The sequence below is a fragment of the Salvelinus sp. IW2-2015 genome, unplaced genomic scaffold, assembly GCF_002910315.2.
Source record: "Salvelinus sp. IW2-2015 unplaced genomic scaffold, ASM291031v2 Un_scaffold16527, whole genome shotgun sequence".
Classification (NCBI taxonomy): domain Eukaryota; kingdom Metazoa; phylum Chordata; class Actinopteri; order Salmoniformes; family Salmonidae; genus Salvelinus; species Salvelinus sp. IW2-2015.
Window position 1 is genome coordinate 332575 of NW_019957628.1, and position 27870 is coordinate 360444.

Sequence of the window (27870 nt, forward strand, 5' to 3'; positions counted from 1 at the left end):
TTGAGTGCAAAATAATATCATTCAATGATGCACAGACAGCATAGGAACATAAGGACATGTCTTGTTGATCTGGGACAACTGCAATATGACAGACATGGAAAAAAGCCATATGTGAAAAATCCCAGCACAGATGCATATAAATAGTAACATTTGTATCATTTAAAATATCTTGTTAGAGTAGCAATTGTATTACAGTACATGTCTATTAAAAAAAGGATAACGCCTATAAAAAGTCCAAATAGTTTAATATATTTGAACTAACATAAGCTACATCGTTTTTCTAACAATAATACTACTGCTTAACAACCATGCTCTGGCTACTCAACCTTCTCTCAATCACATTTCCCCATTTCACTTTCTTGTCATCTCTCCACAGCACCAGCAATGCCCATGTTTATATTCCATAATGTAAACATTAAAGTACTGATACAATAGAATACAATTTGTTAACATTGTGTTAAGTTAAAGAACAGAGACTGTATTTCATTAATGATTCAGTTCTACTTCTCTTCTTATTCCTTTCCCATCACATCTTTTAAATCTGCACCCTCTCATACCCAACGCTAAAATTCTTACCAGTCAAGAGTCAAAACACTGAGATTCTGCGCACACACACACAAACGTATGTGTGTGTGTGTGTGCGCAGAATCTCAGACCAGTTTGAGAATCGACACACTAAATTTCACAAGGCAACTTAGGCCTACTTTTAATATTTGTCAGTAGTACAATATTTCATGACCTTGTCGGCAATTTGACGCTGGTACCGTAGACCAAGCCAGTCAATCACATATGATTACACCAATTATTACGGGAGGGATGACCTCGATTAACAAGTATTAGCTATGAGGGAAGTACAGTATCATAACTCCTGGAGAATCATAAAAACATTAAGTTCATCATTTCATCACTGGCAGACATGCCTGCTCCTAACATTTTACTTTAACAAAGAAAAGCAATGCTATAACATAAAAATTCCATAAAAACACACAATGCAGTTTACCAGCAACTGCAAGAAGTAATTCATTATAGAAGTATCACCCAGATAAAATAATTGCTGTATATTTTCTGTAAAGACTTGAAGGCTATTTTCTGCCTGAAGAGGAACATTTTCAGTCTGAAGAAAAAGTTAATGGACTGAACGAGTACATCACTAGATGGGAACCAAAGCAGATAAAARTGAACCCTATCTACTGATCTGAGATCATCTTTCCCTTTACTTAATCCTATGCTTCACTACTAGGAGTGACAAACCAAAAACTGACCCTGAATCTGCACTTTGACACTTTTGGAATTGAACTGTCTGGCTGTGTCTGTAACAAGACTATTTCAAAACCTTTATCCATCTTTTATGAGAGTTGTTTGCCCTCACGTGTGCTCCTCGTGTGCCATGTCCCAAAAGTTCACAAATAGAGCTGCAAAATAACCCCATCTGTTGCATTTCCTTCCCTCTTCCTCTCCTCCTGTACTCAGACAAAGCTTTACAGTGAGGATTCCCTGCAAGACAGAAGATTCACCAAAAGGGGAAGTTTTTTGTGGCTAAGCTTAGCATGACACAGTTTAACCCAGTTAGGCCCAGTTCAGCCTAGCTCAGACCAGTTAAACACAGTTCAGCCCAGTTTTGTTGGGGTACAGTAAGAATGATGGTAGTCCAGATGGAGGTTTCMACTCTCCAGCCCTGTAGTCTCAGATGGATATGGAGTTACCATTGTGCTGGTTGGGGGGTAGACTGAGGCTGAGACTGGGACTGAGACCCAGGTTGAGGTTGGCCTGGGGGTTAGAAGGGGTAAAGGCCACACCATTAAGGTTGGGCTCAGATTCTTTGGTAAGTGTGATGTCATTGAGGTTGGACTGGGGTTCAAACGAGGTCGCGGCCAGGTCATTGAGGTTAGCCACCCGACAGAAGACGAAGTGAAAAGGTGCGGCCTGGGGCCGACTGTGGAGCTCAGCTTTGATCTTCTGGGGGTGTGTGTCGGGGGCTAGCTGCTGGCATGAGCCCTCAGTGAGCAGGATTAGGGCGTAATTCTCAGGGTCGGGAACTTTAAACTTGTAGGCGCAGATCTGGCAGATTTCCTCAGTGGTGGCATAGGGCTGCACCTGCAGAGTTTTGGCAGTGCAACCGCTGTCCAGCTCCTGGAGCGCTACCCGCAGGTAGTTCTGAGAAAAAATGTAAAGATACGGTTGTTTAGCAGATGCATTTATTCAGGGACTTAGAGTTAAGCATCCAGTCTGTGTGTGTGTGTGTGTGTGTGTGTGTGTGTGTGTATTACCTGGAAGTCATTGACGGAGGGCGCACTGCGCTGGGTGGTGCGGCGACAGTGCCACTGGCGGAGTGTGTTGCGTGTTTCAGAGCTGAGTACACGAGCTGCTTGCTCCTCTTGGAAGTTCCTAATGAGGGACATGGCTCCGTACGCACTGGTCAGGTAGTATCCACCTGGAACACAGGAGAGAGGAGGGTCAAACATCTCTGCAGCCTGACACTGCTACAACAGCGGTCAATGACAATCGATATTTAGTTTATTTGAACATTACAATTTACAATAAAATGAAAGGGAAAGTTTAGGAAGGAAATAGATGTAAAGCAGATGTGTGCTGTACCTTCTCCATGCAGCAGAGAAGGATCCAGAACCTCCATCATGTAGAGGATCTCGTTGTCTAGTTGAGGCATGTCACACTGGGCCAACACATAGGTCAGCATGGGCAGGAAGTCATCTGCCCCATACAGACAACCTGAGACACACACACACACACACAGCATTGGTATTAGCTGTCATCAAGAAGGCGAGGTCTTACAGGTGAATCAAAGCTGGGACAGAGACAGAAAAACAGCTTCCATCTCAAGGCCATCAGACTTAAATAGCCATCACTAGCCGGCCTCCACCCAGCACCCTGCCCTGAACTTAGTCACTTTCACTAGCCGCCTACCACCCGATAACTCAACCCTGCACTTTAGCGGCTGCTGCTTTATGTACATAGACATGGAATCATTGGTCACTTTAATAGTTTACATACTGTTTTACTCATTTCATACTATCATACTGTATTCTAGTCAATGCCATCCTATTCAACTATTGCTGTGTATATATACACACACTATTGTATTCTACAGATATACTAAATATTCTATCCAAATACTGTCCATAATGTCTATATATCACACACATATACACATTTATACTCCAGACTCCGACATTGCTSGTGCTAATATTTCTTAAATCCATTATTTTACACTACTGCACTGTTGGAGCTAGGAATACAAGCATTTTGCTACACCCGCAATAACATCTGCTAAACCTGGGTATGCGACCAATAAAATTTGATTTGAGAGTCGGTGTGTGTATGTGCATGCATTTACACTGAGTTTACAAACATTAGGAACACCTTCCTAATATTGAGTTGCACCCCCCCCTTTCGCCCTCAGGGCATGGACTCTACAAGGTGTCGGAAGTGTTCCGCAGGGATGCTGGCCTATGTTGACTCCAATACTTCCCACAGTTGTGTCAAGTTGGCTGGATGTCCTTTGGGTGATGGACCATTCTTGACACATTTGGGAAACTGTTGAGCTGTAAAAACCCAGCAGCGTTACAGTTCTTGACACACTCAAACCCGTGTGCCTGGCACCTACTACCATACCAGGTTCAAAGGCACATACACAATCCATGTCTCAAGGCTTGAAAATCCATCTTTAACCTGTCTCCTCCCCTTCATCTACACTGACTTGAAGTGGATTTAACAAGTGACATCAATAAGGGATCATGGCTTTCACCTGGTCAGACGGTCATGGAAAGAGCAGGTGTTCCAGGTGTTTTGTACCCTCCGTGTACACTGTATGCGTGTATACACATATGTGATTGGTCTTGTTTATGCATACGTGTGTTACTACGTACCTGACTTGTGCTCCATGATGGTATAGATGAGTTTACATATGCGCAGCAGCATGGTCACCTTCTTCTCAGGTGAATAGAGTTTACACATGGTGTGGAACTTGTGACGGATTTTCTCTATGTTAACTGGATCTGGAGGGAAGGCGTTGGCCACGCCCATCTCATGGGGCTGCCGGGCCTTGGCCAAGGAGAGGTTCTCCTTGAGCTCCTGCCACGCCCCGCTGCGGACCTGGAACTCCTGGAGGGCCGCCCCCACCACACCTTTCAGGGGCTTCAGGACTATCTTATGCATGGCTTTTTCTAGGACATAGTCTGTATGGAGGAGAGCGGGAGAAAGAGACTATTATTTTGACAGCAAATACTGAAATGGCACCATCCATCTGTAGGATTAATGAATTGCAGAAGTCTTACTTGATTCCTGGTAGCAGTAGGACTGGGATTCAATCCATATCATGTCATCAAGACATTACGTAGACCTCAGCTTTTACAAGCTTACTCAAAGAGACTGGCTAATAGGAGCCATGATATCATAATATACACAGGATAAACGCAGACAGGGAATCCAAACCACAGAGCTGAATAAGCCCCACAGAGAAAGATCGTACTGACTGTGCAGTTGAATGGGGCAAACTCAGCAGATTATACTGAAGACATCTGCAGACTGAGCCACAGCTTCCTCCAACACTGAATGTTCAACTCGTTCCCTAATTCTTGACTCACTCAACACCCACTTTTCTTTCTTTCCTATCCCGTCTGCCAGATTGTCAAAGGCGAGTCTCTCGTCCCAAGCATTTGTTATCTAAACTTCTCGAAAGTTACAACTCAAGTCTCAGAATGTGCGTATCAACGAGTCCTTCCTCGTTCCGTAACTCAAGATAAGCACACATTTCCTTGTAGGTGTAACATCACTGTATCATTATCAAAAGTATTGTTTAAAAATAGATAGATTTTTTCCAGTAAGCAGTAAACTACCCAACAGATTAAACCAGACATGACAATCACTGGCAATCAGACCTCAAAGCACACATGTCAACTTGGATATCACCCTGTCATCTTTTATGAGGTCAGCCTCTCTCCGTCGCTTCCCTGTCTTTTCCATGCAGACGTCGAGCACGTCTGGCACCCTATAGTTCTGTTAAAGTGGTTAAAAGCCCTGGAATGCAGTGCTAGCATTTCAAGACCTYAGGCCTGCAGTTGGGCTCAGCGCATGAGTTTCCCAGTGGGAGCACATATGTACACACACACGCAAAATACCCCGTGGCCTTTGTTTTTGCATGCATGTTTTTCCACTTTCGCTAGACTTGGTTTTTAAACACTGTGCCTCCAGTTACTATACTTCCTTACGTACCRGTATTGCTCATAACTCTGGTCATTAGCACTGTGGAATGTAATAACATGTAACCATGGAGTGGTCGCATGTAATCCTGTAGTGTAGGCCTACTAATGCAGTGGTTACACCAGCCTAACTGTATGGCTTATAGGCTATAGACATGCTAGATGTGTAGATGTTGGGAGTRTGTGGGCATTAGTAGGGCTGGGAATTGCCAGGGACATCACAATATTATCACGATACTTAGGTGGCGAAATGATATCTATTGCGATTCGATACTGTGATTTCGAAGGTTCCAAACATATTGCTCACCATATGTCTGCTGCAGAGGGACAARAGAGCCATGAGAAAACAAGTTTGATCAGTCAAAAAAAAGTGCTGAAAATGAATCGGCTCCCTATTTAAAAAGAAGATGGAGAACAAGGTACAAAGGCAAATACTGGAGTTTTGGAACAGCCAACTGGTGTAAAAATAATATTGTGATAGTCAAAACTGTACAATATACCTTCAAAAAATAATATCCCGATTTGACTATATAGATTTTTCCCCCATCACTAGTCTGTAAAGAAGTTTGAGGTCAATGTGTRTAAACAGTATTGCTTCCATCTCTCTCCTCGCCCCAACCTGGGCTTGAACCAGAGACCCTCTGCACACATCGACAATAGTCATCCTCTTAAGCATAATTACCTATTTCCCCACAAAATATGTGCGAAGCAAGGGAAACAACTACTCCAAGGTCTCAGAGCGAGTGACGTCACCAATTGAAACGCTACTAGCGTGCACCGCTAACTAGCTAGCCATTTCACACCRGTTACACCTACAGTAAGTAAGTGATGAGTTGTATGGTGTGACAGAGGGGACAGRTCGACACAGAGGAGCAAGCCCACTTAGGAATGAGTTAGCGTCAGCCAAGGTCACACAGTTATTTATAGTTAGGCTACTTTCCAACCACACAACAATGCAGTTCGTACTATCTGAGAGGGCCCTTCCACTTCCAATAAACATCCTCTCTCGCCCCTAATCTCACTCAGAACATCCTCCCTGCAGAGCTTCCGCGTGGACCTGAGTTATGTACTGTTATGTACAGGCAAGCAGACAAACAGGCAGACAGAGCTGGAGAGAAGTGACTACATTCACACATCCAACACTGATCGTGCCACCACAGTGCCATATAGCCTCAATGTGCGTCACAGAGCAGCAAACACACACACACACACACACGGGCGCACACATGCAGCGCAAACATTCCATTTGGAATTGGGCAATAGCGTCTCCCTTCCGCAAACTTCTCACAAACAGAGCTTCAGAACATTATATTGCGCAACTTGGCACTGAGCATAGAAATKAAAGCAATAGAAGGGAAAAAACCTGCCGTGTGGGTTTAAGAGACAAGGGTCCCCAWTCTCCCCCCCCTCCTCCTCTCTCCATGCTCTTTCCTCACACACCCAGAGACACATGCGAGTGTTGAACACAAAAAGAGAGAGAAAAAGAGGGAGAGCTATTTAGGGGCATGCAATAAAGGTTTTATCTGTGATTGGAGGAGTGGGAGAGATGAAGAGAAGGACAGAAAGAGAGARAGAAGTAATGGTCACATGGGAGAGACTGAAGCACATCTGCAGAGACAATTCATTCAGCTAAACTGAAAACACTTTCTGCAACCACGAAAACTTTGCGAAACAATTCCAATACCAAACACTGCAGAAAAAGTAATCGTGAAGTAGCCTATGAAATTCTTGGGATTGGTTGTCAATCAAGAATATTTAAGAAACCAGAATGATTTTACTGTCTTTGTCTTAAAGACAGATCTCTTTGATGATTGTTACTGACACACAGCAAACAGGAGAATGGTAATGTAAGGATCAAAAGATGCCTCCCATGTGTGTTACTGCTTCACAATTCCACGCTATTTTGTCTTCTTCACCTGCCAATTCTGTCAAAAGGACCAGTGGGAACAGCTGAGTTCATGTTAGCTAGTTCACAGAATTATCCTCTAGCGGAAACAGGCTTTGTTTTCATTGTTTACAATTTGGGCCAGTTTCCAACCCCAATAATGCCCACACATGAATATCTTTAAGCCCCTCCCCTAGGCAGGTGTTTGATATGCCAGTGTCACAGAGAACCGTAATCGGTTCACATCACTACTTTATGTATCAAAAAGTAGGCTGGCCCTCTTTGAAGTCTTGTAGATCGATGCATTGCACTCTGTTTATAGAGCCCTTCTGCATGAACTTCCAAAACAGACCTTACTTCATTGTTGCTTACAGACGTACGAGATACCAGACCCGCTCTCAGGGATGGCCAACCCTGGAGATCCCTTCGATCTCCACAGAGTTAAGTAAATCTGCTTTTCGTTTTTTTTCCAACTTACTTGTGGAATAATGTCCAAGGCTCTCTAAAATGAGATGAATTGACACCTATAGGGCAATTCAAAAGACTGAGAACCTTTTTAGTGAAGAATGTTTTTTTCTATGATTGTGTTTGCTTTTCGTGTAATGGTGTATATATATATATATATATATATATTGATGTGTAGATTTGACACAGGACTCATCTCAGCCTGAGATTAAATACATAATCCTAACCACAATGGCCAGCTCACACACACATGCGTACAGACTTGCGCACTGAGCTGCTCTCGCCCTGTCTATAGGCATACAGTCTAGTCCAGTTCGTATATTTCCAGATCTGATAGTTTAAAAAWATATTTTCTTTAGCTGTTTGGTTGTCTCAATGTCAACTAATTACCCATTTCAAAGATGACAATGGAACAACTGAAGTTCACGTACATTTKATCTGTGACGTCTAGCAAATTAGCAACGGTTAATCAGCATCTGATGTCCAATAGTTGCAGAAATGTTGTATAACAGTAAAAACGCACATATTTGCACACACCCCGCCCCACTCACCAATTTGGTCCTCTGGGACGAGTGACTCAATGGGGGGCTCCAGCTCAGAGCTCTGCCGCAGGTAGCTCTTCATCTGGGTGATGAACTGGCGTAGCGTCTGCAGCAGCTCCAGCCCTGAGGCGTGGCACTGCCAGGCCTGGCAGCCCCCTCCCTCCTGCAAGAAGCTCAAGTAGTCCTGCACTAGGCAGCCAAAGTACGAGCCCTTATCCCTGGACAGCTCCAGGACTCTCCGTATGGCCCGTTTCTCAGGGGTTAGGAGAGAGCTGAACACCCCACTCATCTTACGGAAGTGGCCCCTGAGGGCCTGCTGGATGACCATGGCTCCGGTACTGGCTCGTCGTTTGGTGCGCAGCCCGGGAGGGGTGATGGTCAGGTCCTGGTCGTTCTCCACTCTCACTCCAAAGTCTGCTTCGTCTTCATCATCATCTTCCTCCATGCTGCTGTARGGGTGGGTGAGGGGCAGCACCAGGTTATTGGTGGTGGGTGGGCTGGGTTCAGCGAGTGGGGGGAAGAAGCCCTGGGAGAAGTCTACTGAGTCGGTGGAGTCGTCGGTGGAAATGCTCATGTCGCTCAGGCGCTGGATGCAGTCCTCTTCTCTTCCGCCTCTTCCTCTTCCTCCTCCTTCCTCTTGGCAGGAGAGGGCTTGGTCTTGAGTGGACGGACTGTTTCCCTCTGTGTTGTCATCGGGGTTGGTGGCGTTTCTCAGTGCCTGCTTAGCCAGACTGAGAGATATGGCGTTCTGAATAGTCTGGTCATCGAGAGCAAGACGGCAGTCGACGTCAGTTGGGGAGGAGAGGGACAGGGGGATAGAGATGGGGGCACTGATGCTGCGCTTCTTGGGAGGGGAGGAGGAGAGGAAAGAGGAGGAGAGGAAAGATGAGGAAGGGCTGATGCTGAGAGAGGAGCCCAGGCGGGAGAGAAGGCTACTGCCCTTCTCCCTCTCTCCCACCCGGTCCTTCTCTTTGGGGGGGTTGATCCAAGATATCTTCTCAGGCATGCTRCGCTGGCGTTGAGGGGAGGCAGGGCGACGGGGGGCACAGCAGGGAGGTGGGGGGCGAGGAGGTGGCGAGAGGGAAACTCTGTTAGCCCGGCTCACGCTGACACAGCTGTTATGATGCTGGGTGCTGTTGCCAGGGCTATCACTCTGAGGGCTGTCGCTATGGGGTTGAGGGCTGTCTTTAAGTCGCTCTGGGTTGCTGGTACAGTGCTGTTGTTGTACTTGTACAGTTGTAGCTGTACTGCTATTGTTTAGGTGCTGGGGGTTGTGGTGGCTGGTGTAGGAGGGAAAGGTGTGGTTGCCACCCTCTGGGTGGTGAACCTTTAGGAAGAGGGGGTTGATGAAGCAGAGAGCCCCGTTGGACTGGGAACACTCCAGCTGGGACGGGGTGCGGGTGACCAGGGGGGTGTAAACGGATCTCGGCCTCAGGCTAGGTGATTGGTCGTGGGTGGTTGTCCTGGACAACGAGGAGAGAGAACTCCTCCTGCGGCAACGCTCAGAGTCCCAGAACCCTGCAGGAGAGAGAGAGGTTCAGACACTACAACAGCAACATTACTGTAACATAACACTAACATTACATTAACATCATGACAATATTATTTCTATGTTGCCCTAACTCACAATAACATTACAGGTCAAACACTGCCAGAGTCAGCCTRATATTACACAACATCAAAACATAAGGGTAACATGATACTGTAATATAATAGAAACACATTTAAGGGATAGTTCAGGATTTTGTCAATGACTCCCTTTATATACCTCCCCAGTATCAGATGAATGTGTGGATACCATTTTTATGTCTCTGTGTTCAGTTTGAAGGAAGTTGCTAACATGCTTTAGCGCAATGACGAAGTCTACAGGAACAGCCAACATTGGCTCGCGAAACTACCTGTAACTTCCTTCATACTGGAGCAGATCAGTGGCAACCCGTCATTCAGGGCAGGTGGGGCTCGCCACTGATCTGCTCCAGTATGAAAGAGACCATGTTTGTATGAGGCTTTATTAACTCAATTATTATTATTTTTTATTAACTCAATTATTATTATTTTTTACAAACTGATGACACATATTAATGCCAAAATAACATGAAAAATGGGCAACAAAAAACATATATTATTTATTATGTTATTTTGGCATTTATGTCACATATCAGCTTGCAAACAAAGTTTATTTTTTATCATTGAGTTAAAAACATGGTCTCTTTCTTGCCTTCTTAAGGTAGCTCCAAAATGCAGGTGTTTCAGCCTAGCTCAAGTGCTTTCTGTGGTGGTGCAGCCAGCAGAAGATACAGTGTAGGGGCTGGTAATGTTCTCTAGTTGCGCCGTGATTGGCTCAGTGTTCTGTCACTCATGGGGACCCTACATCGCCGCAAAATCCATTGGACATAAACATTACACAACATGTTGGAAATTCCAAATTCAACAATGAGTGGTTTGGAAGGAATCAGTGGCTAACTGAAAGCATTGCAAATGCTATTCAGTGGAGAGGGTGTGTGGTCCAAATCTGGTTTTAAGGGTCTCTTTTCCAAGTTTAAAAGGATAAACATTCAACATTGGCCATGCTGTCAATCCAGCACGACTTCTGCCGCGTTCAAGACAACTGGAAACTCTGAAATCTGACTTCTGTGAATTCAAGACAACTGGAAGCTGGAGGRAAAAAAATTGCTCCTACTGGGAAAATACGTTTTGAATGGTCATCCAACTCGGAATTGTAATTTGGAAACTCGGGCCTCTTCCCAGAGCTCCGACCTGAAGATCACTGACGTTATGATTCGACCTCGTTTTCCCCCCCGAGTTCTCAGTTGTCTTGAAAGCACCATAAATCCAGAGAACGCCAGACTTTGATGACAACATTTGCCCACGAAGGACCTCCTTGTGAGTCCTAAATATTACATAATTTATGCAGCAGCATACAATATATGTCAGGTAGATATGTATACTGTAGCTAAAACTGTAATACTAAGTGTATGTTGTGTAGTAAACTGTTAGTAGCCCATGTGCCTCACCCTAATAATGTGCATGCCAAAATCTCCACTGGAGCAGATACATACAAATGGAATCGAGAAGTTAATCTGACTCTGGGGAAGTAGATAAATCCTGAACTATCCATTTTAAAAACGGAGGCTACAATAGCCTGATAATAACACTGATACAGCTAAAAAGTAGGCACAACAACGCCAATACACATCAACGTTACACCATCGAGTCAATTAAGCTACTGTTATCATACCACGTTACCAATGCCTATTATCTACGTCACATTAATACATGTTGCAAATAAATACAACCATACCTGCATAATGCCAACAAAGTAACGTTCCAATCAGTACGATATAACGTTAACCATAAAGGACTAACGAAGAACAGCGCTGGACACGACTGTACACAGCCACCAATTTCGCAACCAAAGCCATAAACCAAACAATGATACTCTGACAGAACTAAACCTACTGCTACATGAGACACATCCAACCGAAGAGCTCATACAACAGTGCTGTACTAGACAGAGAAAACTCACTCTATAGAACAATAAAACACACAAAGCCGTACCAGACACAGCCAAAGTCACATCACAATGTAAGAGCAAACATTGACTTACTGTACTCACAGAAGACAAAGGCAAGCTCTGATTTTAGTTTGCCGTAGTTTTAGTAGTGTGAGAACTTTAGAGCACACTGCTGCCTCTGTCCAGCCTTGCAGTCGTGTCTCACACACACGGATTGTGTTATGACTCACACATGCTAATAAGTGCGTGGGGGCGGGCTGTCAACAGAGCATTCTCTCCTCCCCCAGTCACCCCCTCACTCGCGCGCCAGCTCTGTCAAAGTTTTTCCTACCCAACTCCTCCAGACTTCTYTTGCGTGACTGATTTTCGTTATTCTTTCATTAAGCAGCTCCTCCATTTTCTTAATCAGTTACCTTTACAGTCCATTTTGGTGCCTTGTCAACAACAGCACAGTGGCATCTAATGATATTTGTGTTCTGGAAAATATTATTATTGATAAAAGTTTGAGAAGTGTCAGCAGCATAGCACCATGCATCCCACTGCTGGCTTGGATCTGAAGCTAAGCAAGGATGGATGGGAGACGAGAGGTGGTATTGCATGGCCAGTAAAGGGCACTCTTTCCTCTGGTCTTAAAGGACAACTGCCCCTTAGAACCGATTTCTCTGGTTGTAAACAGCCTGTGTGGCATCGATATGAGTCAGAAACAATGTGTGTTAAAATTGACTACTAAGTGTAAATAGGATAATTTTGGTCATAAAGTCACATCCAAAATTGAGTTTGGCAAGTGAATGCATCATGATTTAAGGGGGTTGTTTTAGATTACAATTATATAAACAATTCATGCTCCTTTTTGCCTATTAACACGTGGTGGAACCATGTTTTCTGGAAAAAAACTGGGCTAGTTTGCTTTGCATGGCCCGATGTCCCGGGCAGGGACCTCTCCTTAGGAAGACTAATGGAATGGTTTTAAAGGAGCAAACCCGCCTACCTGGCAAATCTGGCCATGCAAAACGAATTCACCAGACAACCGTGGATCTTTGGCAGTAGCTTCAGGTGCAATGCACATATTGATCGGGAAATAGTTGGCTTCCGTAAAGTTGTTCAATCATATGGCCAGGATCTGGATTACATCAAACTCTAGATACACATTAAAACGTGGAGATTGTGCCTGGTGTTGTTGATGACAGCGAGTTGTTTACACTAGCTAGCTACATTATTGGATAATGTTAGCGAGTTGCAAGGTGTTGTAGAACAAGTGTCTCATGAAACACATTCCAGACACTGGTTCYTGCCATCTTGGCATAACTGTGATTTGACAGAAATATTCACTAGCTAACATTAGATAGGCTGTTCAGGAATCTTATGGCTTGGGGGTAGAAGCTGTTGAGAAGCCTCTTGGACCTAGACTTGGTGTTCCGGTACCGCTTGCCGTGCAGTAGCAGAGAGAACAGTCTATGACTAGGGTGGCTGGACTCTTTCCTCTGACACCGCCTGGTATAGAGGTCCGGGATTGCAGGAAGCTTGGCCCGGTTACGTACTGGGCCGCACACACTACCCTCTGTAGTGCCTTGCGGTCAGAGGCCGAGCAGTTGCCATACCAGGCAGTGATGCAACCCATCAGGATGTTCTCGATGGTCCAGCTGTAAAACCTTTTGAGGTTCTGAGGACCCATGCCAAATCTTTTCTGTCTCTTGAGGGAGAATAGGTTTTGTCGTGCCCTCTTCACGGCTGTCTTGGTGTGCTTGGACCATGTTAGTTTGTTGGTGATGTGGACGCCAATGAACTTGAAGCTCTCAACCTGCTCCACTACAGCCCCGTCCATGAGAATGGGGGCGTGCTTGGACAACTCGTTTGCCTTCATTTCTTAATGAGCATTGATGAAAAACGACGCCAAATCAGGAAATGCAGTTCTCCGTTAAGATCAAATCCCAATGCCCCTGTTCTGAACATAAAATAATGTAGAAAATCACGTCTTGGATGAAAATCACACATTCATCCCTAATGTGTTAATAATAACTTGTCTGCGAGGTGTGAACTTGTTGCATCTAAAATCCTGTCTCGCAGGTTACACACCTGAGGCACTGGGAGGGTGTGGCCTAACGGGGAAACGTTCTGGTCTAAAAAACTGTCCGCTGGGAAAATCTAGAGTGAGCTGAGGAATATGAGGCGAGTGAAACCTGAAATACAGGCAGATGATGACAGAGTGAATAAATACTGCTAAAGTTCAGCCTCATGGTAAAGAGAAATGTCTGCTTATGGTTCACTGCTTGAAAAACTTACTTATCAAGCATCTGCTARTATGTCCAGCTAATGTGCACTTCTTTTTCAATCAAGCTCACCTTCTGCTGGTCTGTTAACCAGACAAATGGTTGAATAGACAGAATGATAGAAAGTCTACTTTCTCTGAAGCATAGATAGACACAGCCCAACTGTATTGAAATCAGACCCACGTCACAGGTACCGATCTAGATGTCAGAACTCAGCACTGGTGTCTTTTGTTATGTCCAAAGCCATATTTCAGTGACGCGACATAGCCTACCTACACACGTCTCACGAGCATGGTCACCTATATGAACATCATTAAAATCCATGTAAACCTTCAGTGACGCGCATCTACCTCAACACACACAAACCCAGCATTGTTTAAGTCTCAATGCGGTCTCTTCACGTTAATCAGAGGGAAAAGCTACACAGTGGGCCGTTTGTGTGTGAAGATCCACTCGAAACCACACCAAAGTAAGTATGTTATCAAATCAGTGTGTCACCGAGGCTAGTATGGCTATACATTGGCTCTTTCAGAGGCAGTGCGACATTACAGCTTTGGCACAGAGAGAGCACATTGCACAGTGACCGAGTTAGAGGTCTAAGCCCCAGTGAGGCCTATCGTGTTCCAGGGCCCCAATGCTCCCCTCATCATGTGCCTAGCAGCCACTGATTTGGGGCTCAGAGGGCATTATTCCTATGGGTGACACACAGAGCTTTGGGCTTTTACTAATTTAACTTGGAGAATGTGGTTAAATGTGATTTACAAGAACAGCCAAAGGAAAGAACATTTGCTTTGGTTTAAACAGAATGTGGGATTAGACCTAAAGTACTCACAAGACTTTTCTAAAGTGACTACAGTCAACTAGCATGACCATCCAGCTACAGAGTGAGGCTACACTTTTAAATCTTCATGCTTCAGATATGAATTAAATCAATACAAATGTACAGTATCAGTCTAGTGGACATTCACCTGCTCCTAGCTTGGCCACCTCCTCCAAGCCTGTTGGCGTCCTGGCTGCAGAGATGGCTTCAGGAAGCTTTAGAGTGAATGGCAAGACATCCCTAAGAGAGAGGCAGACAGTCAATGTGAGATGAATGAGACAGATAGAAAGAGTGAATTAATCCCTTTCCCATCTATCTACACACACACACAACCAGTCAACAGTTTGGATGCATTACTCATTCAAGGGTTTTACACATTGTAAAATAGTGAGATCCTTAAAACTGTGAAATAACACATATGGAATCATGTAGTAACCAAAAAAAGTGTTAAACAAATCAAAATATATTTGAGATTCTTCAAAGTAGCCACCCTGTGTCTTGACAGCTTTGCACACTTGGTATTCTCTCAACCAGATTCATGAGGTAGTCACCTGGAATGCATTTCAATTAACAGGTGTGCCTTGTTAAAAGTTAATTTGTGAAATGTCTTTCCTTCTGAATGCGTTTGAGCCAATCAGTTGTGTTGTGACAAGGTGGGGTGGTATACAGAAGACCAAGTCCATATTATGCCAAGAACAGTTCAAATAAGCAAAGAGAAACAAAAGTCCATCATTACTTTCAGAAATGAAGGCTCTGGAGCAACGAACCGCCCTTGCTGTCTCTGCCTGGCCGGTTCCCCTCTCTCCACTGGATTCCTCTGCCTCTAACCCTATTACAGGGGCTGAGTCACTGGCTTACTGGTGCTCTTTCATGCCGTCCCTAGGAGGGGTGCGTCACTTGAGTGGGTTGAGTTACTGACGTGATCTTCCTGTCTGGGTTGGCGCCCCCCCTTGGTTTGTGCTGTGGTGGAGATCTTTGTGGGCTATACTCGGCCTTGAAGATATCCCTCTAGTGGTGTGGGGGCTGTGCTTTGGCAAAGTGGGTGGGGTTATATCCTTCCTGTTTGGCCCTGTCTGGGGGTATCATCGGATGGGGCCACAGTGTCTCCTGACCCCTCCTGTCTCAGCCTCCAGTATTTATGCTGCAGTAGTTTATGTGTCGGGGGCTAGGGTCAGTTGGTTATATCTGGAGTATTTCTCCTGTCTTATCCGGTGTCCTGTGAATTTAAGTATGCTCTCTCTAATTCTCTCCTTCTCTCTTTTCTCTCTCGGAGGACCTGAGCCCTAGGACCATGCGTCAGGACTACCGGGCATGATGACTCCTTGCTGTCCCCAGTCCACCTGGCCTTGCTGCTGTTCCAGTTTCGACTGTTCTGCCTGCGGCTATGGAACCCCGACCTGTCCACCGGACGTGCTACCTGTCCCAGACCTGCTTTTTTCACTCTCTAGAGACCGCAGGAGCGGTAGAGATACTCTTAATTATGGCTATGAAAAGCCAACTGACATTTACTCCTGATTATTATCTGACCATGCTGGTCATTTATGAACATTTGAACATCTTGGCCATGTTCTGTTATAATCTCCACCCGGCACAGCCAGAAGAGGACTGGCCACCCCTCATAGCCTGGTTCCTCTCTAGGTTTCTTCCTAGGTTTTGGCCTTTCTAGGGAGTTTTCCTAGCCCAGTGCTTCTACACCTGCATTGCTTGCTGTTTGGGGTTGTAGCTGGGTTTCTGTACAGCACTTCGAGATATTAGCTGATGTACGAAGGGCTATATAAAATAAACTTGATTTGATGGTCAGTCAATCAGGAACATTAAGAACTTTAAAAGTTTCTTCAAGTGCAGTAGCAAAAACCATCAAGTGCTATGATGAAACTGGCTCTCATGAGAACCACCACAGGAAAGGAAGACCCCGAGTTACCTCTGCTGCAGAGGATAGGTTCATTAGATTTAACTGCACCTCAGATTGCATCCCAAATAAATGCTTCAGAGTTCAAGTAACAGACACATCTCAACATCAACTGTTCAGAACTTCATGGTCGAATTGCTGCAAAGAAACCACTACTAAAAGACACCAATAATAAGAAGAGACTTGCTTGGGCCAAAAAACAAATAGACATTAGACCAGTGGATATCTGTCCTTTGGTTTGATGAGTCCAAATTTGAGATTTTTGGTTCCAACCACTGTGTCTTTGAGATGCAGAGTAGGTGAATGGATGATCTCCGCATGTTTTCAATCACAACCTCTAAGTTTTATCCAAAATTAGAAAAGTTTGAATAGCATCAAGTGACCCCTTGTTAACTAACCAAAGTTTTAAAAAAAACGGTAGTTCTGCTGAGCGATGTGTGCTTTGAGGACTGTTCTGTTTTTWWWWWWAAAMMWTTTTTTWAAWYCCMWTTTTYSRWTTWTTTWTTTTTTTTACACATTAAATGCATTATGAAATAATGAAAGTAAAATGATTAGAGCTTTTTAATTGAAATTCCAAAGCCAAAAATAGTGAACATTCAATTGCCAAAACATTGAAAATATTCCGTTGTCTCTGTCAGGTCCAATTATGATGAAATAATAAAATATTTCAGTTGTGTACATCACTATAATTTTTCATTCCTTAAAGTCATCTCATCTCTGCTCAGGCACTAGCAGCCAGCCAGCCCAGCCTGTTCTCATAGACTAGAGTAACATAGGACACTGAAATTAGTATGATATGTTACGTTTGATATGGTTACATAAGACAAATGGTTACTTAGTAGGCTGGTTGGTCGGGGCGGATGGGTGGGCATCTAGCAACCAAAAGGTTGCGAGTTCGAATCTCATCACGGATAACTTTAGCATTTGCACTAATTAGCAACTTTTTTTATATCCACTATACTTACACACATTTTTTTGCAACTACTTAGTATATTAGCTAACCCTAACCCTTTTAGCTAACCCTTCCCATAACCTGTTAACCTAACTCCTATTTAACCCTAACCCCTAGCCTAGTTAACGTTAACCACCTAGCTAGAATTCGTAACATTTATGTATAGCAAATTTGTAACATGTCCTAAGTATTGGTAATTCGTGACATATTGTACATTATGCAAATTCGTAACATATAATACGAATTGTAATTCGTAACATATCATACAAAATGGTTGGACATCCACAAATGAATACATATACTAAATGCAGTGTCTCGGAAAAAATATGAAATGCTCCGAGACCAAGTTGGCCAGCCAGACAACCATCTAACATCATCTCTGTACTGTACCGTCTTTAGTCATTCTAGGCTAGCCTGCCTAAGTATGCTGAGAACTGTATTCCATTTTTTTTTTTTACAAGATTTCAAAGTAGATAACTTTCACGTGCGGTCTCGTGCTGTGTGCATTCCTCATATGCGGCGGCGTATGCAGTCTGTGTATCTAACACAACGAAGCAGGCATAAAAAAAAAAGTCTATCCATCTTTGTCCGAGCCAGAAAAGAACAGGCGCAATGGATGGCGGTCTTAGTAGTTAATTCAGTAGCTGTGCTTGGGTAAATCACTGGGGAAGCCAAGCCAGAAAAAGCCAAGCCAGACCATAAGAATTTAGGAAATGGCCAATTTAAGCGAGTTAGCCACTGGAGGACAACACAACAAGTCGCCACAATAGGAGTGATGACAAATCCAAACTGGCTTCCCTTGACACTTTTTGGTGCACCAGGAAAATTTGAATTGCTTAACTTCGGTCAAACGTTTCGTGTAGCCTTCCACAAGCTTCCCACAATAAGTTGGGTGATTTTTGGCCCATTCCTCCTGACAGAGCTGGTGTAACAGAGTCAGGTTTGTAGGCCTCCTTGCTCACACACGCCTTTTCAGTTCTGCCCACAAAATGTATGGGATTGAGGTCAGGGCTTTGTGATGGCCACTCCAATACCTTGACTTTGTTGTCCTTAAGCCATTTTGCCACAACTTTGGAAGAATGCTTGGGGTCATTGTCCATTTGGAAGACGCATTTGCAACCAAGCGTTAATTTCCTGACTGATGTTTTGAGATGTTGCTTCAATATATCCACATCATTTTTCTTCCTCATGAAGCCATCTATTTTGTGAAGTGCACCAGTCCCTCCTGCAGCAAAGCACCCCCACAACATGATGCTGCCACCCCCGTGCTTCACGGTTGGGATGGTGTTCTTCGGCTTGCCCTTTTTCCTCCAAACAATAACAATGGTCATTATGGCCAAACAGTTATATTTTTGTTTCATCTGACCAGAGGACATTTCTCMAAAAAAGTACAAATCTTTGTCCCCATGTGCAGTTGCAAACTGTAGTCTGGCTTTTTATGGCGGTTTTGGAGCAGTGGCTTCTTCCTTGCYGAGTGGCCTTTCAGGTTATGTTGATATAGGACTCGTTTTACTGTGGATATAGATACTTTTGTACCGGTTTCCTCCAGCATCTTCACAAGGTCCTTTGCTATGGTTCTGGGATTTATTTGCACTTTTCGCACCAAAGTACGTTCATCTCTAGGAGACAGAACGAGTCTCCTTCCTGAACGGTATGACTGCTGTGTGGTCCCATGGTGTTTGTACAGATGAACGTGGTACCTTCAGGGGTTTGGAAATTGCTCCCAAGGATGAACCAGACTTGTGGAGGTCTACATTTTTTTTTCCTGAGGTCTTGGCTGATATCTTTTGATTTTCCCATTATGTCAAGCAAAGAGGCACTGAGTTTGAAGGTAGGCCTTGAAATACATCCACAGGTACACCTCCAATTGACTCATTAGCCTATCAGAAGCTTCTAAAGCCATGACATCATTTTCTGGAATTTTCCAAGCTGTTTAAAGGCACAGTCAACTCAGTGTATGTAAACTTCTGTCCCACTGGAATTGTGATATAGTGAATTATAAGTGAAATAATCTGTCTGTAAACAATTGTTGGAAACATTACTTGTGTCATGCACAAAGTAGATGTCCTAACCGACTTGCCAAAACTATAGTTTGTCAACAAGAAATTTGTGGAGTGGTTGAAAACTAGTTTTAATGACTCCAACCTAAGTGTATGTAAACTTCCGACTTTAACTGTAGATGGCCTACACACACAGAGACGCGCTGTTTCACTCACTCTGCTTTCTCCGATGAGATACTGTACATTCAGCCTCTTGCGAATGTAAGGAAAATCATGAAATACAGAGATGAAAAATGCATGTTTTTTTTCTTGGTACATTTTTTGGATTAGCCTGGCTTCCCTTGGCATCCATGAATACACGCCACTGAGTTAATTAACAAGTTTCTGCGCTGAAATATTTGCTTAAGTGAAAACTACAACTCCTTTCTGCCCAGTGTCCCATAGGTTTCTCTGTAGAAAAACAGCATGTTGGGCTCACACAAAAAAAAAAAAAAAGTATTTAAAGTAATTGAACCGTCGGTCAATTAGTTGTTTAATAACCCCCCTCCCCCCCAAAATGTTGCTCAACACTAGTAATTTGAATTGTTATAGTGCAGACTAGACTGACAATGATAGCTTGAAGAAAACAGTGTAATAGTCTCATATAACATGAACTGATGAGGTGGCCAGTAAATGCTACTCTCTGAACTTCAACTGAGTCAGGTTCTTTCAGTAACCTCTGGGCTCCATGTGTTCGTCTTCAAAAGGAATAGGTGATTTATAGCTGGGATGAGAAAGGTACAGTTTTTTGGTGTGTGTGTGTGTGTGTGTGTGTGTGTGTGTGTGTGTGTGTGTGTGTGTGTGTGTGTTACCTGCTGATGCAGTAGAAAGCCACAAGATGAAACAGGTCTGCAAAGCTGAGGCCCGATCCCTCCAAGGAGAATGCTGTGGAGAAATTTATATTTAAGGAACCGTGAGACATTTCCATAGGCTATTCCCATAAATCAGAACAGCAATATTCCTAGATGAGAGTAGTGATGTTTTCACTTGGGAACTACAGTGACATACCATACACACACAAGTTGCATTATCACAAGTAGTTAACTTATCACTGTTTACCAATGTTATTAATTTCATTATGGTCTTCTGAGACACAACTTAATAGGAAAACTGTTGCTCACACGTTTGGGTCACTCTACTAAGACAACAGGGTACACATCTGGTGCCTTGCTGGTTCATTTGCCAAGGCATGAAGAGCCAGACACAAAGGCAACTGTATACAACAAGTCTTTAATAACCCTACACTGAACAAAAATATAAACACAACATGGAACAATTTCAAAGCTTTTAATGAGTTACAGTTCATATAAGGAAATCAGTCAATTGAAATAAATAAATGCCTTAATCAATGGATTTCACAAGACGATCCCACCGGTTGGCTGTACTGCCAAATTATCTAAAACAACATTGGAGGCAGCTTATGATAGAGAAATTAACAATCAATTCTCTGGCGGACATTCTTGCAGTCAGCAGGCCAATTGCACGCTCCCTCATGCCGTTTAATCAGCTTCTTGATATGCCACACCTGTCACGTGGATGGATTATCTTGGCAAAGAAAAAAAATGCTCAATAACAGGAATATAAACAAATGTGTGCACAAAATGTGAGAGAAATAAGCTTTTGTGCGTATGGAAAATTTCTGGGATTTTTTATTTCAGCTCATGAAACCACCACTTTACATTTTGCGTTTATATTTTTGTTCAGCATACATTTGGATAATGTCACTACTCTCCAAAATGATTGTTCGATGGCTAAACAATGCCCAGTTAGCTGCCTAGCTCAGTGAGGCTTTTTGCAGGAGAGATACGTGTGTTTTCCAGGCATTTGCCTACGCCTTGTGCAATCGTTTACATAGAATCGGAGAGCAAGCTGCAACAGGCCATCACACATACCAGGCTGCATCACATTAAGAAACCATACAAAATACCTGGTCAGCCATTTTCTGGGACAACACACCCAACAAATAGTTTAATCAGATTGTTCTATTCAACCCAAGATCATCAAAAGAGAGGCAGCTATATAAAGCCTGGTTTAAGAAGTGAATCTTTGTGTGACTTAACTGCATAACACATAAATACGTTCACTAGGTAAGTATTGGGAAATAGGCTTGGGGAAACACCCAGTGTTCTCTGCATCGACCTCAGAGTAGAGAGAGAAGAGAATAATGTTGAGGCCCAGTTAGAGAAACACCACATACTGTACTGTGACAGAAGCACGTCAACACTGGTGTTGATTTAGAATGGGGGGGGGGACCCAAGGAGAAATTAGAGCAAAAGGGATATAATAGATTAAAATAGAATATTCAAATAAGAGGAAAAATAAATGGTGTGTTGAGAAGCTTATAATAACAGGTCTATGGGGATACATTTGGATGATAAAGGTCCCTAATAGATAGGAATTGATAGGCCATGTGCTTACTGTATTGACACTCCTTCACAGGGAAATCTTTGACGGGTGTCTCAGAGTCCTGGTGCATCCGCAGAGAGATCACCTTCCTCTGCAGGGTAGTCGACTTTCTCACCAGAAACGTCTGCAGCCAGGGGGAAAAAGCCCATTTGAGAAACAGACATCAATAAAAAMGTTGAAATGGAAAATCACAGACACTTCTGAAGTATGTGTCTCATTTAGTCCTCCATTGTGTGAGATTGTAAGGGTGTCTGTGTATTGTGAGGTTGTTGCATGAATAGGAGCTTAATAACCAGAAAAATAAACCCTTGAGGTTAGAAACCTCTTTGTGAGGGGGACCTGGCAAGGAAGTAGTCAGTGTGTACATGCAACACAAGAGCACAATACATTAAAAACAATCACGATAGTCATCATTTTCCTCTATCAGAGCTTTAAACTCAGCAAGCGATACCCTCTCCTCCAGTTAAGGTATTTCGACAAAAAATTATAGGAACATTTATTTTTCCAATTTCATCCTGGCCTTAGGTACTGTGAAAGATAGTAGCAGATGTTTGTGATGACCTTGTGAGGATCACAGATAAGTAGGAAATACTCCAAGCACTGCTTTGCACACAAAGATGCATCAGCCTTCTCATAGGAAGAGAGGGATACTTCACCATGTCATAAACACTGAGCGTACAAAACATTAGGAACACCTTAATATTGGGTGGAACCCTCTTTTGCCCTCAGAACAACCTCAATTTGTCAGGGCATGGACTCTACAAGGTGTGGAAAGCGTTCCACAATGATGCTGGCCCATGTTAACTCCAATGCTTCCCACAGTTGTGTCAAGTTGGCTGGATGTCCTTTTGGTGGTGGACCATTCTTGATACAGACAGGAAACTGTTGAGCGTGAAAAACCCAGCAGCGTTGAAGTTCTTGACACACTCAAACCGGTGCACTGGCACCAACTACAATACCCCGTTCAAAAGGCACTTAAATATTTTGTCTTGCCCATTCACCCTCTGAATGGCTCACATACACAATCCGTCTCATTTGTCTCGAGGTTTGAAAATCCAGAAGGTTGCTGGATCGAATCCCCGAGCTGACAATGTAAAACATCTGTTGTTCTACCCCTGAACAAGGCAGTTAACCCACGTCATTGTAAATAAGAATTTGTCCTTAACTGGCTTGCCTAGTTAAAGGTTACATTTTTAAAAATCTACACTGACTGAAGTGGATTTAACAGGTGACATCAATAAAGGATCATAGCTTTCTCCTGGATAATCTTTGTCATGGAAAGAGCAGGTGTTCCAAATGTTTTTTTACAATGAGTGGTTCTGGGGTACGCAAGGGTTCGGCAGGGGGTACCTTAAGGAACTCAGTCAGGCGTTCAACTTAGTCCTGAAAGTTCCTCAAGGTGCAATTTCGAAATTGGGTAGTGCATCAGCAGTTTTCCTCTTGTCAAGTCAGTCATTGCAGACCGTAGAGAGCTATTTAGAACTTTTTAGAAATGTCCAGATCAACTAGCCAATGTCAGCTATCATTTTTTAGCCCATTGATTTTGTTTGAGTCACTCAAATATCACATGAACACACATAAGACATGACAAAATGTGTAGAATTATAGGAAATATGGGTGAGTGGTCTTGCCTTTTATAAATTAAGCGGCAGTGATAGTGTCCAGTATCTTATTGGTGCTTGCTGAGGCTTGCATGCAAACAATACCACTATAATCTCTTTAAGAGTCTATTGACACCTACCCGTCAATCGAATTAACATAAAAAAATCCCCATCAAAATCCTTTAGAGATGTTTTTTTTGTTGTTGCATGGGACACGTCTCAATTCACTGCATCCGCCTGTGTGTGTCTTCCGCATCTGAGGTTGAAAGTGGCAGAGCTACAGCGCTGTTTGTCAGACCAGGAGACATCCTGAAAAATCGGTCTGTAGCGTCCGAATGGTTTGGCCTAATAACTAATATGACCACTCTATGGAAAAGGGGAGACTCACGAACATGATGGTTTTACCGTTTTGCTCTACGACCACCACAACTGTCAAGGTACTCGTCTGAAGGCAACGCGGTACTGGTTAAAACATTTTATGGAAGTATGAAGGTAGTTTGTGGCAAAAAATGTTATTGTTAAACATGTGTCCAAAAAAAAACAACATTATTTCCTGAGCTTTCTTACATCTCCTAGATATAAGTCAGACACTTCAAAACCTTGATTCATTTTTTACATGTATGAATGTGTTATTCAACGCATTTCTATGGGCTATAGTAGTGAAGGCCAAATAAAAGGCCACATTCAATATTTGTATGATGCCTACAGGGGTCCTAAAATCCTAAATCAAATGGCTAAATGATCCATGGTATGACCTTAAAAACAATTCCATATGTTAGCTTAGTAGAACATGAATTGGGTCCTGTGACTAGGTGAGTGCATCTGGTCTCACCCCAGTGGGCTGTGGTTGCAGTTTGCGTGTGGCTTCTGGCCGGCTCAGTCCCAGCTGCAGCCACACAGCGTGCGTTTGCACCAGCCAGTCCAGCACACTCATCCTTCTACGCAAAGAGTCGTAGCCTGAATCCCTAACTCCAGCAAGCCCTGCCCTCACGCCAACACAGGGAGGAGCCTGTAGGAACAGACCTCCCACCTGCCCATCTAGCCTGAGAGGGGGAGAAAGACCAAATTAGAAATATACCATTTAAATCCTCTATTTGTTTACTGATAGTGATATCTAACGTACAGACACATGCACACACAAAAAACTATGCACAAACAAGTGCACACAAACGCATAATAAAAACTAGAACGTAATAGATCAGCATGAGAACCAAAAAGTATTATTGAGTTGAATCATAGTTATTAATGGATTTCAAAACTGAGAATAGCCCAGGAGGTTCAGTATTCCAGTGTAAAACATGTACCCAATGAAATGACTCAACGCAAGCACGCCCACCTTTATCCGTCACTACTCATACTTCTTCAGAAATAGGTGCTTTTTCAATTCCACGGAAACTGCTTTAACATCCTATCAGGGCAGAAGAGATCCGCTAGCGCCACTGATATTTACTAATCACCATTGGTGTGAATATTTAGCAATCTTCATATGAGGCTCATAAGGGTATATTATACACTGAGTGTACAAAACATTAGGAACACCTGCTGTTTCCATGATAGACTGACCAGGTGAATGCTATGATCCCTTACTGATGTCACTTGATGAAGCCACTTCAATCAGTATAGATCAGGGGTGTCAAACTCAATCAGCACATACTGAGAAAAAAAATGAATTCGCAGACTAGCCCATTATGTTTGTTTTTTCAAAAACATGTGCATWCAACTGCGAGCCAAACTGGTCATTGTTTAATTTGAAAAAAAKATGGCCCTTTATAAAYGTCCATACGACGCTGTGTATGTAGCATTTTAAATGGAAGAGATGGAGACCCGCACACTGTCGAAAAATAGGAATAAATCTATATAGCATTAACATATTTAAACAAAATAAGAAGCACTCAAAATGTGTTGTAGTTGAGTAGCCAGCCAAGGTTAGTGCTCAAATGTTTCTGTAATAGGTCTACATGTTTCTCATTTGCATGGCGTTTTGTTGCAGGGCTATTCATTGTCAATCTTTAAAAATCGAAGTCTGCAACATTTTAGTAGCCTAGCTAGGACTGTGGTATATGTCTGTACATTTTTCTTCCGCTGCGAGCTGTAACCAGGACATACGAAAGCAGCGCAATTGACGTTGAATTCACCGATAGGAGGCTGTAATTTCATACCGTGGAGGACTCAACTGTTGACTTACTTATACTCGATTGTGTCCCTATTGTCCTTTAGTAGTAATTTATACCCACGTGTGAATCCAATATYTTATACATTTTTGACAACCAAGATTACATTTTCTGTAGGCTACAGCAATGACCCGTTGGAACCGAAACTTGGCATGGACATTTAGCCAACACGTGTAAACCTACGGTAGAAGATTGTCAGTGCCATTAGTGATGATATATTACAGCGCACTGGCTGGATCATGTGTGGTGGGTCTGGGAAGAGGGGTGTGTGTGTGACAATGCACTGCACGTTGGCAGTGCTTGCTGTGACTTGTAGCGCACCGCATTACGGGTGGTATGTAAGCGGGCCAAAATAAATTGACAACCCAAATCATTGCACGGGCTGGATAGAAATGTATCATTGGCCTGTGGGCCTTGTGTTTGACACGTGGTGTAGATTAAGGTGAGGAGACGGGTTAAATAAGGGTATTTAAGCTATGAAACAATTAAGACATGGATTATGTATGTGTGCCAGTCAGAGGATGAATGGTCAAGACAAAATATGTATGTGCCTTTGAACAAGGTATGGTAGTAAGTGCCAGGTGCACTGGTTTGAGTGTCAATAACTGCAACCCTGCTGGGTTTTTAATGCTCAACAGTTTCCTGTGTGTATCAAGAATGGTCCACCACCCAAAGGACATCCAGCCAATTTGACAATGGTGGGATGCATTGGAGTCAACATGGACCAGCATCTCTGTGGAATGGTTTCAACACCTTGTAGTCCATGCCCCGRCAAAYTGAGGCTGTTCTGAGGGCAAAAGCGGGTGCAACTCCATATTAGGAAGGTGTTCCTAATGTTTTGTACACCCAGTGTAATCTACATGTCATTATGTACCTAATGTCAGGTAATCTGTAAATCATTTTTTTGTAACCCATAATCTAATCTACACAAACATGCTTGGTGTTCACTTWGGAAATCCCTGATACTCTACCCACCTTTCCCTCTGACATCTCATCAACACAATGACATCATGAAACTCAGCTACCTGTGTGACCAGAGCACACTATCCCCACTTGCTGGTGGAGACAGGGAACTACAGAACACCAATCAACTTTACTCACTGGCACTTATCATGATCCTCAAATCATGCTTATCAAACATCCAGTAACAATGAATTCAACATCTGTTGTTATTACACTTGAACAAACTGAAAGTGGTCTGAAATTCTACYCGTTCCTCAAGGAAACAAATCACTGTTTTAATGTCTTCCTCCTTTTCCCCCCTCGCTCTAACATACACAGCTAACGTTAGTTTTACATCAGCCCATGATAAGGCTTAAGCAAGTCTGCTCMTCGTACCACTACTAGAGTAAACGGATGGACAGAAAGAACAATTTTGTTAGTCAGTTTGTCTGTAGGTTTTAACACACACTTACCCCTGTAGTATTACAGGCTCTGGATGTCCTTCTGCTTGCTCAGCCTTTTGCACCATCTCCTTCTTCAGAGTCCCGATCTCCCAGACAAACGAGTCGATCAGCTATAGCACAGAAAGACGAGTYGATTAGTGACGAGGGATAGAGGGCGTAAGAGGCAAACAAGTTGAGAATGTGTGTGTATAGTTCATGTATTTTCATGTGAGACAACTTTGCACTCATTCCTGCAGACTAAGGAGCTGGGAAAAKTGTCACCTCTAGGGCTGTCCACGACCCCCCYWAAAAATATTTATCGAYTGAGTCRTCTGATGCTTTAAGTGCACCGTTTGATTAAATAATTAAGACACAAATAACCCAAGAGGGAGCCCGACAGCAATTGATTTAGAAACGAGAAGTGCTCCTGAGTAGAATGGAGCATCCTTTTACTGTGACAGAACATACAGGAAAATGTGTACAGTGCAATATGCATGTCCAATATGAAAGAAACAATTGGATTTAAGCAGATTGGCCACACTAAGTGACACTCCTCAGTGTAAACTCTGTGGATTTGGAAACTAGAAGTGCTCCTGAGTAGAATGTGCCCTCCTTTTACTGCAACACAATTGTACCAGTCCACACGAGGGGGCTAAAGGTGGTTTAGCCCCCTCAGTTTTAATCCATATATAATTATG

At 43.3% G+C, this 27870-nt stretch overlaps 1 protein-coding gene across 2 annotated transcripts; it reads right to left on the reverse strand.

The window, feature by feature from the left end:
* On the reverse strand, positions 1 to 27299 carry LOC112080851 (Ras and Rab interactor 2a). 2 transcript variants are annotated; one of them, XM_024146784.2, is made up of 10 exons: positions 27203 to 27299; positions 24449 to 24659; positions 22028 to 22139; positions 20422 to 20494; positions 14858 to 14949; positions 8118 to 9626; positions 3885 to 4193; positions 2596 to 2727; positions 2268 to 2431; positions 1 to 2154 (listed from the first exon to the last, which is right to left on the reverse strand). In XM_024146784.2, the coding sequence occupies exons 1-10, from the start codon at positions 27256 to 27258 to the stop codon at positions 1684 to 1686; spliced, it is 3129 nt and encodes a 1042-aa protein (XP_024002552.1). In that variant the 5' UTR covers positions 27259 to 27299; the 3' UTR covers positions 1 to 1683. The 2 variants fall into 2 exon arrangements, with proteins under 2 accessions (XP_024002552.1, XP_070298833.1); XM_070442732.1 differs by lacking the exon at positions 24449 to 24659 and having other exon boundaries at positions 27203 to 27292.
* Between the last annotated feature and the right edge of the window lie 571 nt (positions 27300 to 27870).